The sequence below is a fragment of the Bombus pascuorum genome, chromosome 6 (assembly GCF_905332965.1).
Source record: "Bombus pascuorum chromosome 6, iyBomPasc1.1, whole genome shotgun sequence".
NCBI lineage: Eukaryota > Metazoa > Arthropoda > Insecta > Hymenoptera > Apidae > Bombus > Bombus pascuorum.
Window position 1 is genome coordinate 14,721,935 of NC_083493.1, and position 15,415 is coordinate 14,737,349.

At 36.7% G+C, this 15,415-nt stretch overlaps 1 protein-coding gene across 7 annotated transcripts in view; it reads right to left on the bottom strand.

The window, feature by feature from the left end:
* Positions 1 to 15,415, bottom strand: part of LOC132908135 (protein dead ringer) — a 147,761-nt gene that overhangs the window by 20,469 nt on the left and 111,877 nt on the right. For all 7 annotated transcript variants that reach the window (XR_009658318.1, XM_060961817.1, XM_060961818.1 and 4 more), the window contains one exon: positions 3,312 to 3,495. Coding sequence is in view for 6 of the 7 variants with exons in the window: in XM_060961817.1 (XP_060817800.1) it covers positions 3,312 to 3,495 (184 nt within the window). In the remaining variant the exon portion in view is untranslated. The remainder of the gene's footprint in view (positions 1 to 3,311; positions 3,496 to 15,415) is intronic.

Here is a 15,415-nt window from a genome sequence, read left to right on the forward strand (position 1 = left end):
AAATTGCAATCAAGAACAAATTACAACGTTGCTTGCCACTCGAGATTTTCTTCACGGGTTTTGTAAACAATCAAGGAACTTGTATTTTAATGAGAAAGATTTATAGTCGACTATAACGCAATGTATGTATTTGTATTGTTTGCACTACCTGCCTACACGCCCGTGTTCATCGAACGTTCGAATATGTTCATATGGTTGGAACGTTAGAATATGTCTGTTTGCGCTAGAATTGCCCGAGCTCTCGAGTTTCTGCAGGACACACGCTGATTGATCGTTAGCAAAGTTAGTCTTTTAGTAGACGATATCCTAAGTGTGTCACGATCATCTTCTATCGGTAAGAAAACGCAGGTAAGAAATCTCAGCAACTTATACCATCGTATAGTAATTCCAAAGTGTCCTCCGGAGATATCCAATTTATAGCACGTGTTTGTCTATTGAATGCGAAAAAAAGTAAACATCCCAAACGCAATTTGCACGTCTCTCTTAATGAGCTGTAAGGATCCAATTCAAAATTAGCCCTCTTTACGGCCATGCTATAAATTTTACCGGCGAAAACCTGACGCGGTTCCTTGGGTATACCACACGGAACAATGTTTCGGTGTTTGAACGCAGCGAATTTTGTACGATCGTAAACTTTCCTCTCGAATTATACGATTAATCTTCGTTCAACGAACTATTCTATGTGGGTCTAATAGCAGTTATTAATTCGTTCTTCCTTACGCCAATTTACACCTGTCCGATCTGCGTTCAGACATCACGAAGTTAATTCTTGATCATCGTCAGATTGTTAACACAACCGATGAAAATCGTGTTTTCGCTGTATTCTGATATATTTCCTCATCCTTTGATTTCCTCTTGCTTCGTAGATAGCACGCTACTTCCTCATTGAATGTGACATAAAGCAAATGCATTGTGAATGGAGCCAGTTTAAGAATTTTTTCCGGTAGAAGGGGTCATTTGCGATCCATAGTTTCTTCGAGATTGTTGTCCCTCGTGATTATTAATTTATTGAAACGAAAGAAATTTCGACAATGAAAATTACAGGGTTTTGGAATCGGTGGTTTTTACATTTGCTTCTTATACATCCTGTACAACTCTACTTTAATAAAATACGTTTATATACGAATGCGAAGAATACAACATTTATGGCTAATACATGTGTTGAAAATGCAAAGATCATTAACCACTTGCGCTGGCAACGAATTTACAGGTACGCGTGCCAGAACGTTACGATATAACTCGCCGTGAGGTGTCATTTGAAGCGAGAAGAATCTTACACAAAGAACTTTACACAAATATCGATACCAATTTTGATTATTAAGAATTTTGTAGAGTATGATATATGTCAAAAGAATTGGAAATTTCTAGTGGTAGGATATGAACGCTATAAGACGTTAGTTTCACTATGTTTCTTCCCTTTCGCACATACTCTGTATCTTTTTTTAGCTTTCACAGGTAGAATATTGCTTGGAAAATAAGTATTCCGTGCTTTCGATAATCTGAAAGATATCCATTTTGTAAAATTTGTCATCATTATCGGTCATTGTTGCTACTTGGTCGAGAAAGCAAATAGGATAAAATGAGAATTAAAATTCCGGAATCCAGGAAATCCTGCGTGTCCCGAGGAGAGGGATTAACCGTTACCATTACTAAACTACAAAAGAAGGAAATAATGTTTTGTGAAAATAGAGGATTCTACAGCAAACACTACGCATTATGGCAGGTAGATGGGATCAGTGGTAATAAATATTAAATATTTGGACACGGCATAACGGTTCTTTGAGTATTATTGCTGATCAGAGTGAGTATGTTGAAGGAATCGTAAACAAGGGGAGCAACAGAGAAATAAGTAAAAAAAAAAGAAAATATATGGCATGCTTAGAAAATTAGAAACGGCTATTATCGAAATGTTGTTATAGAAATATAAAAGAATTGTGAAGTACCGTGGATGAAGAAACGGACGAGGTATAATGGCTGGGTCATTATACTCATTAACATATACTCATTATATTATTAACATGGGTTGAAATTACTAAAATAAAATAAATGTATTATTTGATTTGTATGAGATACCATGCCGATAACTCGTGCACAACAGGTCGTTGGTAATTTTGAAACAAAAACGTCTGTGGCTCGTCCTTTCAGCGCAAGTGGTTAAAATTCAGTAACACGGACAGAAACAAGCGCATAATTATTAAGCGACAATTATTGAAAAAAATCTTTGACTATTTAATTATAAAGTGACAATTTCTCTTTGCTTAATGTTGGTTATAGGAACATACAAAGACAATGCTAACGGTTATGATCAACGATAAATTAACGACGAAGGGAACTTGAGGCAAATAAAAATCTTTCTTCTAATAAATTATATTCGTGAATTTGTTAACGTCGTAATGAGCTATCCGAAGCTTAAAAAATGTCTCGTTTCGAGCGTTAGTTGTTTGGCAACGAGCGCCGATTTATTTGCAACTCGCGGCACCAATTCTTTGCTCTTGTCGCGTCGGTCTCGCGATCGGCTCATACCATGCGAACGTACCACGACTTTACTAACTTTTAACTGGCTCACATTTGGTTCAATATGATCGGATCTTCTTTGCTATTATATCAACTATTTTTCTGTATATTCTAATTTTGATTCTCTCGATGTAGAAAATTAATGCTGTAGTGATTTTTCCTAAGCGACGAAAATGATCTCGCTTGTTAATTAGTACAAAACGAAACTTCACATCGTTCTGATACGCAGTGGGTCAATGTTTGTTCGTCCACGATGATACGCCAACATGACGCGATACTCGGATACGCGGCATGTGGAAACGCTCCTTAAAGAGACTGTGTCGACCATAGGAACATCGGTAGGTTTTTTGTTTCTTCTTTCACCCTTTTCTCTTATCAAAGAGCTCAAGAGTATTCTTAAATATTAAATAAAGAAATTTCTAAATAACTCGTCAACGGACTCAGAGCCAATGGTCGGATCTTAAGCGAATTATTTTTGTGTACACAAAGCGACGAATATATACAACGAGTAAAGATCAGGATGATACTTACCTTTATTGTTTGTATTAAAAAAAAAAAAGAGAAAAAAGGAGGACCGATTAGATTAAACGAATGGAAATGGAAAAGACGCAGGCTGAGTATCGAATAGCTGCTTCGGGAGATGAAACGGCACGAAACGCCTGGTTCTTAGTCATCGGCGCAGATTTCATGCTCAGATGAGCTTTTGTCGAACACGGGGACTTATTGTATGCGAATTACCAACGAATAAGCACGAGGCGGAACAGGGTCCCGGATGAGAAACTTCATGATCTACTTACTGGGTGCGTAGAGTAAACGCGGCGGAAGTGATACTTGATGGCAGGTGGAGACCTTTGATGATTTCCTGCCAGAGCTTCTTGTTGATTACGTCTACGAGTCCGCCACGAGCAATCACTAAATTATACAGCTCATACAGATCGAGCACCGATTTGGCCATTATTGGTAGTCGGTTGATAGGTGTTCCTGAAATCAAATCGAAATATTGAGAAACTGAAAACGAGAAGAAAGGAAGAATAGATGAACGAGGATAGAAGATGATAGAGTTTTGCTGGATATACGGTCGGTCGCAAAAAGATTCGGACGTTGTACAATTTTAATTTCTAAGCTCTATATTTTCAGTACATAAATGTATTTTGTTGTATCGAAATAAAGATCACAGCGTTCGACACATTAGGTTTCATGCTTGTATAAAAATGCATCGATGTAAAAGACGGGTCTGTAAAAGAAAGACACTTTTCGGACAACCTAATATGTACAAGGACCAACACAAATGTATCGCATTATGTCACGTTACTTTTTGTAGATAACAGATTGAAAAAGAACTGTTGTATTATCGTTTGTTCTTGTCTAAGTATCGAAAGAAATACGGAAAAGCAGCGAGTTTTTGTGTTAGAGAAAATTCCGAACGCAAGATTCAACGATTTGTTAGTTTAGTTTTCCATTAAGTGGTTTTTATACAATCTTTATAAACAATACATTGCTGAAGTGTGATCGTAAGCGCGCATTAGTTTCGTTAGCAGTTTGTTCACGAGTCGCAAAAGCCGATGTACAGGTTTAAAAATACGATAATTAGTAGTATTTCGCTACGAAAAGCAAAGTGAATTGGTGAAATAGCGGATATGCTAAAGAAACGTTTAGAGGCAGAATGTGGGAAAAGAAATCAGTGTTCATTATCGTAAGAAATTTATTTCCACTATGTCAAAATGTTTAAATATTGTCTTTAAACACGCGGGAAATCCAATTAAATATTAAAATTAGACTAATGATAATTATTCGGGAAAATTTATCTGTATAATTAGTATTAGTGTCCGAAATTTCTTGTGATATAAAAGTTTACTCTTTTTCAATGTTTCATTCAACATTTAGACAATGATGAATAATATCTTTTAATAGCTTTTTTCTACTGTTATTAGCATACTGCAGTGTGATATAGTATAAAATATTTTTGTCTGTCCTTGTACATCCACTGAAAATGTACGACTTTAGTAATTAAAATTGTACAGTCTCTCGATCTTTTTATGACCAATTGTAAGTAGTTTCTTTGACATTCCTAATATGAATTATACATATGAATTTTATAAATGTTTACAATTTGCAAAAGTCATTGAATTTTACATTTAAAAGATATCTCTCTTCTCGAAGATATTTTTAAATGATCGATTCACAGCAAAGTTACAGGTATTATCGAAAATAATACGATAACAAAGACTCGATATCTTAACTCAAATAATCCCGTGTCTTAATTTTTTTATATTTCATATTTTCAAATTTTAAAACAACCAGAGTTTATCGATTTTTAAATTAAAGCCCGACCAGAAACACTGAACTTCTTCTCCTGATTACCCTTTCGACTTTGTTATAAAATGTAAATCTAACGACGAAAACTACTATCCTTTGATCGTATCAAACGATACCTTGGAACATACGAAGAGAACATTTTTCTAACGAATTTGATTTTTAATTATCGAGTTAACAGGAAAAGACGTTAAAATGTTACACAAGTGTAAAGTGCAAATAACGTATTTACACGCATACACTTAATACAGGGAGGTAATATACATGGTTTAATAGACACTACAGTCGTCGGTGTCCCAGAGCAAGAAAAAGTAACTCTGCGTCGCAATTTCAAAGTTGCGTTGCGTATGTAACTTCGTCATGTACTATTAGGTTGTCCGAAAAGTGTCTTTCTTCGTCTCTTACAACGATGCATCTTTATACAAACATGAAACCTAATTTGTCAAACATTGTGATCTCCATTTTGATAGAACAAAATACACACGTAATTCGGGAAAATAATATAAAACGGAAACTGTTGTGCATCCATTATTTCCTTATAAAACGAAAGAAGCTTTACAGACGACCTAATACAACGCGTTAATTACCTAACGACGATCATACATAGACGACGATAAAAATGTATCAGAGCAATGTAAAAACATTATGCTACCAAGCTCTAATTAGGCCAATTATAACATACGGTTGCCCAATCTGGTACAACCTACCAGCATCGCTAATGGAGAGAATTCGCGTTTTCGAAAGAAAATGCATTAGAGCTTGCCAAAATGCGTACAGATCCGAACAGAGCGGATACAAAAAATATATAAAAAACAAAAAAATTTACGACCTAGCCAACATTCACCGCATTGACTGTCACATACTAAAACTAGCAAGAAATCATTTCGCACAAGCGTCAAAAATAAAAGAAAACAGCCTAATCTTCAGCGGCTTATACCCAAACGTACTATATTACAAAAATACAATGACAACAGGCTACATCCCCCCAGAAGCGTTCCTATACCTAGACGAAAAAAATTACCTCCAAGACCAAAACAATATCCCGATAATTTTCCACATAAAAAGAAAAATAGGGATAAAGACAATACTCTACGAGAAAAACTTAAACGGACTGACTGCAGACACCAGGTGGAGGTACAACATGGCCCTCCCCCAAAAAGACACTAAAGACAAACACAGAAAAAACACAAAAAAATATTGGTGGATTCCAAACCCATAAGAAAATAAGTGAAAACTACCAATTCGACAAAAAACCATTCCTACCACCGTGTAACCTAGATGTAAGTACTGTAAATATGTAAATACTGTAATCATTGTAAATAATATAATTTAACATCCCCCTCCCCTTTCCCCTCATCCCCCCCCCCTAAAATCCCACAACGCATAAAAGTAATACACCGAGGAGTCCTGTTTTGCGGCCAAGTTTCAGGACAAAATACAACACACACAAGAATACACAAAAATCACGCTCCAATGCGACTTAAACCCAAAAAACAAAAAAATAAACGCAAAAACCGAAAATCCACGACACATATTAGACCATGGCTACGTCGTACCGACGCGTATCGGTACTTTTGCCTAAACACACTATACTCAAATTCATTGTTTATTGTGAATCTCAAAAATGTACAAAAAATCAAATATTGGCTAAATAAACTATTTAAAAAAAAAAAAAAGTCGTATGTAAATAATAATAATACCTATTCGTAATTTAGAACGTAACTAGAACAAAAGAAAACTTGTCATCAATCAGCCTTTGGGTCGTTTGAAAGTGTAAGATTAACAGCTAAGGGTTAAGGATAATAAACTTGTTTTTCACCCTCGCAGGTATTTGATCTTTCGGTGAATCAGAAGAGATTTGTATTTTCTTAAACGTGAATAAGATAACTGAAAATTTAATTCTACGAAATTATTTAAAATAATTCTACCGCTCTAAATATTTGACAATTTCAATAAAAAATATATATAAAAAATATCAACAAAAAATATTCTTTTGTACATGTTACATATAGAAAGAATACTCCCGAAGATGGAGTTCAAAAATAATAATACTAAAAATAATAAAAATAATAAAAATAATAAAATAATACTAAAAAAAATAAAATCTGCGATTAATGATTACGGATCGCGTTGCAAGCTGATATTGAAATTGTCAAATATTTAGAGCGGTAGAATTATTTTAAATAATTTCGTAGAATTAAATTTTCAGTTATCTTATTCACGTTTAAGAAAATACAAATCTCTTCTGATTCACCGAAAGATCAAATACCTGCGAGGGTAAAAAACAAGTTTATTATACTTAACCCTTAGCTGTTAATCTTACACTTTCAAACGACCCAAAGGCTGATTGATGACAAGTTTTGTTTTGTTCCAGTTACGTTCTTCCCCTCAACATAATGTTATCTGCTTATTTATTAGTAGCAAATATTTATGGATAATGAATAATCATAGTTAACTACAGGTTCTTTACCTCAAAAACTATACAAAACGAAATTTTTTTTTTTTTTTTTTAAATCAGATATTTGTTTTTTTTTTTTTATTTTATTTTGGTTATTTTACAATTTGTCCTTGCGGACATTTGGTAAAGTGTTATATCTTGTTGGTGAAGAAAAAAAAATATAAATAAAAAATAATATAGCATGTGGGCGGCTACCCCCAGCGGGGTGCCAGCTTCGTTTTTTCTAAGTTATATCTTTTATGAGGTCTATTGGGTGTTTCCTTTTTAGTCTTCTTGCGATGTTTGTTGTGTTGCACGCAAAACGAAATTTGTAAACGAAATTTAGCTCGTGACAAATATAAATTCTCCTAATCTGTGCATTGTTTTGAAATGTATATAAAACTCTGTTTGCTTAAGGTTACAAATAATAAACAGTAAGGTAATGAGCTGAAGGGATTAACTTGAGAGCGGCAGGGTACTGAGACTTTACAAGGGTTAGTCATCCTTACCCCCGAATTTTAATTTTCCCTTTTTAATTTTCTCCTAGTATGTACTTCCACCTCTCTTTGTTTGGTCAACCAATCAGGAAACCTTACCCCCGAATTTTAATTTTCCCTTTTTAATTTTTTCCTAGTATGTACTTCCACCTCTCTTTGTTTGGTCAACCAATCAGGAAATAGAATATTCGGCATTTCCAGGGTATAAAAAGGAAGCGCGTTTGATTTTTCACACCATTTGAAGCTTCTGAGCTGTAGTGAAGAAGTGTACCTCATCCGTCTAACATCCACCTCACCTGTTTAAAATTTACCTCGTCCGTCTAACATCCACCTCACTCACCTGTTTAACATTTACCTCATCTGTATAAAATCTACCTGATATTCCTAACATCTACCTCAGATTCAACAAAAATTTGAGACGATAATAGTGGAAATAGTGACATAGTGAGCAAGTGTTATACAGTGACAATCATGGGAATAAGAAATAGAAACAGACGTGAACGAAGAGGCAAATATCAGAGCCGTCGGATCCAAAATGTAAGTACTAGTGTTTGAAAGAAGTAGGAAAGAAAAAAGCCAAATGTATTAGTATCTGTCCGTGCAATATTATTTTCTTGAAGAATTAAGTAGAAGTAATTTCATTGATTAAGATATTTGTTACGTAATGATAAATTCCTTTGATGCTTGAAAAAATACCCATTTTTAACAAGATTATCTCGCGCAAAGTTCGAGCCAAATTCATCAATTGTATTTCATCACATGACTGACTTTTAATATCTATGCACAGTTTAATGATCAACATTTTATAGTTTTGCGCTTACACACGTCAATATTTGGATACACAACAAATACATATTGCACGCATTATCATAAAACACGTATTTGAAACATTATAGAATTTGCTCAACATAATTAACAAGTAGTTCTAATAAATCATATGAATTTTATTATTTTTACAGAAAAATGTACAACTCGATCAACCAACACAATCTGTGGCCAAAGACAGTGACCACATTGTACAAGAAATATTAAAAGATCCAAAAATAACGGCAAAGACAATGTTCGTGACATTAATGGATCATTTACGTTCATTAGAAGACACTATAATAACAGATGATACTAAACACAATTTGCATCTTCTGCAATTCTGTACATTTGATAGGATGTCTTCGATGTTTATTGAATGTGATGAAAGTGAGAAGACAGAATGCAACGAAAAGGACGAAGAGAAAGAAATAAGTCAAGAACAGGCAAAAGAAACCAATAGTTCGAAAGATTCTGATTCCAAAAATCAATCAAAACCTATTGATATATCGACTGAGAGTTCCAACAAAAAGCAATTCTCGATAAATAGATTATTTGAACAACAAAAAGAACGCAGCTATTTCTCCGTGAATAGAGGAATTACACGAAACTTTGGACAAAGATTCACTTCTTTCGATAAAATGCATTCGTCTTCTTCGTTTCCTAAGTCTTTCGCATCCTACAGATATAAAAAATCCAAACGAACCGATTTATTTTATTATGGAGAAAACAGCGGATATTCTAATAATTTCCCAATTAGACCTTGGTTAAAAAGGAACGTAACAAAAGAAAAGAAGGAATTATCCATCGGATTTGCTGCTACTAATGAAAGCAAAAGTTTTACATTTGATAAAGAGAAGAGCGAAAAGCGCATGAATTGGAGAAACGAAAAGCACATGGATTGGAGAAGCGAAAAGAAGACGCAAGAACATTACTGGAGAACAGTAGCATATAAAGGATCAAAACAACATAATCTGAAATATAAAGATGAGAGTACGCAAACAGACAGCATCTGTCCGACGAACAATGTTGAAATGGTTTCAGTCGGAACAATGTGGCCTGAACAAGAACTTTACGGATGTCCAATTGAGGTAAAATTACAATTACTATTTGATTCTCTATTTGATTACTATTTGATCCTTATAATTATTCTATCATATAAACTAAATGTCCTAACATGATATTAATTTTTTCTGTCCAGGATAAGGATATAATCTGGGAACTTAATTATAATCATGAAGCAGACATTAAAGAATTATTCAAAATGGCATATCAACAACTTTTATCGTACAGTACATCGCTCTCATCAACGGATCGTAGTTTCGATGCACAGGCATTTACAACTCCAGACACCGATGACGCAGCGGCACTATGGCCCACAAACTTATTCAGTGATACAAATAACTTCAAAAAAGCCATTCGTCCTCCTCCTGGTTTTCCTGAAGTACCACAATATTCATCGCTAACGTCGAATATTTCTAATCCTGAAGATGCAATGCTGCCTTCCTTAACAGATAATTATGAGCTGAATTCTCTAATCAATTCAGTGACGGTTATACCCCCAGCGCCTCCACCTATGCGACATCTTTATTACGATTATCCCGAATTTATGGAATCACCTACTTATATTAAATAATCTATAAAATAATTATCTGTGATACTATTTTTTTTTTCTAGTTTGTTTTTGCTTTTTTCTCATATTGCATTCATTATTATAAAACACGTATTTGGAACATTATAGAATTTGCTTTACATTTGCTTTACAACATTATAGATTTTTGCTTTTTTTTTCTAGTTTATTTGTTTGTTTTTTTTTTTTTAAATTTGTACAGAAGGACATTTTGTAAAGTATTATATATCAGTTATTAAGAAAAAAAAAAAAAAAAAAAAAAATACCCCCAGCGGGGTAATATCTTCGTGTTTATTAGATTATATATTTATGTAATACTATGGTAACAAGAAAATTTTTATGTATATATACAAATTATACAATACATGTAAGTTGTAACTTGTAGCAAGAAAATTTGTATGTATATATAAAAATTTTACAATAAATGTAAGTTGTAACTTGTAAATATGTCACTTGTAACAAGAAAATTTGTAAATATTGTACAATAAATGTGTTTATTATGCAAGAAGTCGAGTGTGTTTTAATCATACAATATTTATTAAAAATATATACAACATGTAAATTGAAAGTTTAAGTAAACTAGTTTACTTTCTAAATATTGGCTAAATAAACTATTTAAAAAAAAAAAAAAAAAAAAAAAATAAAAATGTATCGTTCGGTTCGAAGCAAACTCGATGTCCCGAGACTTTGGGGGCCTTTTTATTCATCACGCGATCGGTTCGGACGCATTTTCGACGATGATGGCTCGGTGCGCTATTCGATGGCGGGGCGCGCCGTTGAAACTTTACGAGGTTTGTCCAAGGCTTCCAGCGAGGGGCGTTAACAAGAGCAATAACGAATTCGTAACGATCACGCGAGCTCCGCGGCTTTTACGATCTCCTTACCTGTATCGTACGTTCGCGTACGAAATAAATAGAATAAAGAAAAATGGTAACGTTCGAGCAATGGCGAGGGGGTTTGAGAGAGAAAGAGGGAAAGGGGAGGGATGTTCGGGAGAAAACGAATCGATGGTGCAGATAATCTGGCAAATATTTCTTCACGCGAGTCCACCGCGTGCAGAATCGTAATTATATCGGAATTATCGCGAACTCGCTCGCGCAAACAACAAACGAGCCTTTTACGAGCTTTTACGAAGCTTTAAATGGCATTTAAGATAACATGCAGGAATCGTGTCGAACGCCACAAAACTAACGGCGACCCACACCGTATTTATAATCCGATGTAAGCTCTACGTCCATCCAAATCTTGTAGCTTTACGGTTGTAAGAAGGAAACGTTAATAGTGGAATTTTACCGGAGGAAAGTGGTTTCATAATATTATACGTATCGATCGAAAACATATTGAGTGAAAAATAACGAAGTCCAATAGTCACGTTCAAACCAAAAAATCCGCTATGTATTTCGACTATGTAAAAATAGAGGAATGGTAAAAAATGGTAAAGCGAATGTGACTGCATCGTTGAATAGCTTTGAATATTCTGCTTGCTAATTTTTATAAAAAATCCTAGTGAAGTATAACGTATATCTTATTTTAAAAAAGTCAGTAAAATACACTTACTGGAAACTGCAACGAGAGATAAAAATGTAACAAACGGAAAGAAGAAAAACAGTAACCGCATTGCGGAACGTTATCGTTTAAAATTTTAACAGATAGAACCGTAGAAGTTTACACGAATTTGCCACGAATTAATTACTTCTCTAACAGATACCGGAGCAAAAGAAAGACAGTCTATGTATATAAGCTATGACACAATTACGATACAACGGTCGTTTGATGGCAAGCATAGGCGTCACGATTAGGACGCGTTCATATTTGCAGATTCCTAAAGTTACAACGTATAATCGATACCGCCTGCTCGATAGAATTTCGTCGACACGATTGTCGTAACGCAGGAATTCTGTCGCCGAGCGTTACGAGCTTGTTCGGGATTCGTGTTAACGGGGTGTTAACGTGAGTTAGCGACCCGTTCGCGACTATCTCGCGACTCAACAACGTGTACGTAAACGTCATCTTTACGAGCCGGATTAGTGCCGTAATCTGATCGTTGCTCTCGTAAATACGCGTGCATGGAGGAAAAATAATTGAAAACCTCGCATGATCCCCTTCACGCGTATCCTCCATTCGAATTCTCAAAGTACCATTATGGTCGCGTTAAAAGGCCACATTCGACGATCATCTTGTTCCTTTCCTTGGCTGCGTAACGTCGATTTAAACGGCGAATAATCACGGTAAAGGGAAGACGAGAGCAAAAAGAAGAAAAAAGAAAAAGAAAAAAAGAAGCAAAGAGGGAGAGAACGAGGCGAGCCAGGATAGGTGCTCTCTCGCATCGCGATACCTTGGCCGACGTTTGCACTAAACACATAATTCCGGCTCGATTTAAAGTCACGCGAAAATTCACCGGCAGCCGTGTACACCGCGTGGTAGTCTTACCGGCTCGAAGCCGGTAAATTTTACGAGTTTGTCCAGAGGTTCGAGTTAACGGGGCGTTAACAAGGGCAATACTCGTGACTATCGCGCGTGCGAGCTCTCCTTTGCGGCTCTTTACGAGCTCGCGAACGATTCTTCGTACGAAACACCTTGCTACAATAGCAGCAGCAGCAGCAGCAGCAGCAGCAACAACAACAACGACGACGACGACGAACGCGATGCCACGGACAGGAACAGCAAAAGGAATAATAACGAGAACAAGCAGCAGCGTTGGTATCTGTAATAATAATAGCGAGCCTGAGGTAACTAGATCCGGGTGGCTCGCGGAACCAAATGCAGAGGAATCCAACGACGACAATTCGCCGGCTTGTCGATTGTTTCGTGTATTATTCCGAATTTCCAACTTTTCAAAATATTCAAATGTCTATGGACGTAACGTGAATTTTCAAAAATAATGTCTTTCTGTTGTTGACAATTTGTACTGACAGTGGTTAAAATTCAATGGAATTTAGTAGCTACTCGAATTAACAGAGTGCTCGAGATGATTAATTTGTAATTGTTCATTGAAATATTATGCATTCGCTACAATGCACGTTTGAGGATCTAAACGAATTTTCGTGAGAAGATAGGTACATTTGTACCCTTCGTGAGGTGTCTGCGAGCTTGCATACTCTAAAATTAACCATTTATTCGTATTTAAAGAGAAGGAGAATGGTACCGTACCAAGTTACGGAACGATGTCGTCTTGGTAGAATGTGTGTAACAGAGAATTACATGACTTTGCTTTGAATATTTGATCATCGTATTCTCCGGATATTGTCTCACCAGATTACCACCTGCTTCGCGTAGATACTACAACATTTTTTTGTCACAAAACGATTTATGATATTTTAACAGTTCTGCGAAGAAACGTTGGCGAGGAGATACCAAGAGGTCGTTGAACGATGGAGCAATCACAATTTTTCACAACATCCAAGGATATATTTCAACTATTGATCCAACTAGAATACTAACGAGACAAATGACACAAATCTATTGAACGACCTAATACCTGTAGCTCAGGATACGAACCATCCAAGATGGTCACACTGATCAATTCCATAAATCGGAAAATACGGAAAAGCGATGACGCGACAAACGCTGATTTTTTAAATTTGCTTCCGAATTTACCATTATTTACGTAATCGTCCCGATGGAACCAACATAGACGTAATTACTTGCTTAAGAATAGAATATTAATCAGGTACGTACGTACCTACGTATTTAATGAAATTAACGAGCGGATAAAAAGTTAATCGAAAGATATCGGCTTCTTTAAACGCTCGATACAACGAAAAATATTTTATCGTATCTTCGCTTCGATTTCTTTCATGCAAGATTTACGGCGTAGCCGTTGATAGATTCTAGTATCGAGTGTAGCGGTTCGCGCGAATGATTCGCTTGAAAACTTCACTCTGTCACGAATATCGAGAGACGATCGCTAGCGGAGTCATCGTATCGCAGGATCGTTTATCCGCCATCGAGAAGGACGAAGGGGGCTGCCGCCATTCCTGCTCTCCAGAGTGGAGGCAATAAAACGTTGCAGGCTGAGGTAGGGGAACCAGCAATTTCGGGCTATCGAGCGTGGTCCCTCCAGCTTTATTATTGGCCCTGCAATTATTGTTGATATACGCGCAACCCGGCAACCCAGGCATAATGTTCCTATATAGGGCGCGGCGATAAAAGCTGCGCTCGCAAAATGGCGGCCGATTCTTCTCTGCCTCCCATCCTTGCGTTGCCACGACGAGTCTTCGCGGACTTTAAATCCCCTTTGCTGTCCAATCCATCCACGTGTTTCGTGCTTTTTCTTTGCTCCCCGTGGCAGCACAAATCATCGCTGTGCGCATTCTTCTCGAAAGAAAATGGCTGGTTCGCGATTTCGAATATAAAAAGAGCGAGCTTGTGGAGAACGGGTCTGTGTAGAACCGAAGGGCAACGTTGTAAACGACAGACTTTCTGAAAATGAGATAGACGACGGAAAGACGAGTTACGTTTCTGTCGTTTGTAAGCACGAAAATACGAAAGATAATAGACCTTTTGGAAAATCGATCCTTTCGCGAAAGTCCACCGGAAAGGATCGCATCGTTCGAGACCGGGTAAGTCTACCAAGAAAAAAGAGAAACATCGTAAGCGACGAACCCTTAGGAAATTGTAAAGAAACTTGAAAAAGTAAAATTCCTGATAGTCTGATACAAGGTTTATCTTGTCGCTGTTTAAACTTTGTATCTTAAGACGTGGAAAATACGATTTAACGTGGATATCTCAAGAAATTGATACTTTGAAGAATACAGTGCTATAGAATGGAAGGTGTGCAAGTCAAGGGGAACGAATCTCGTTGTTCGACACCGGGCAAAAATCTACCGGGCGAAGAAGAAAGACAGAGATACAACGATAAAGAGAAAGAAATGACAAGGGGAAGAGGAAACGGGGGACAGGAGAAAGAGGGAGCGGAAGGGAAGAGGGAAGAGGCATTTCAGGATGCGATTACGATTTTTCTTGGTAGGGCGTCCAATCAGCAGTTATTTTTATAATGGCCGCCGCCGCCACCGCCGCCGCGCCGCTGCGGCCGCGTCCCGCCGGCGTATTCCAGCCGTAGCGAGCCGCAATGGTGGCCATTGCATGCTCGCTTCCACCAGACAAAGTAGCCATTCGACGTGGCGTACAGGCGTTATGTACCTATCGTTGTACATAATTTTCGCGCGCTTCGTTGGGAACCGAGGGTTGAACGTACTTACCGCTGCGCACGAGACGACC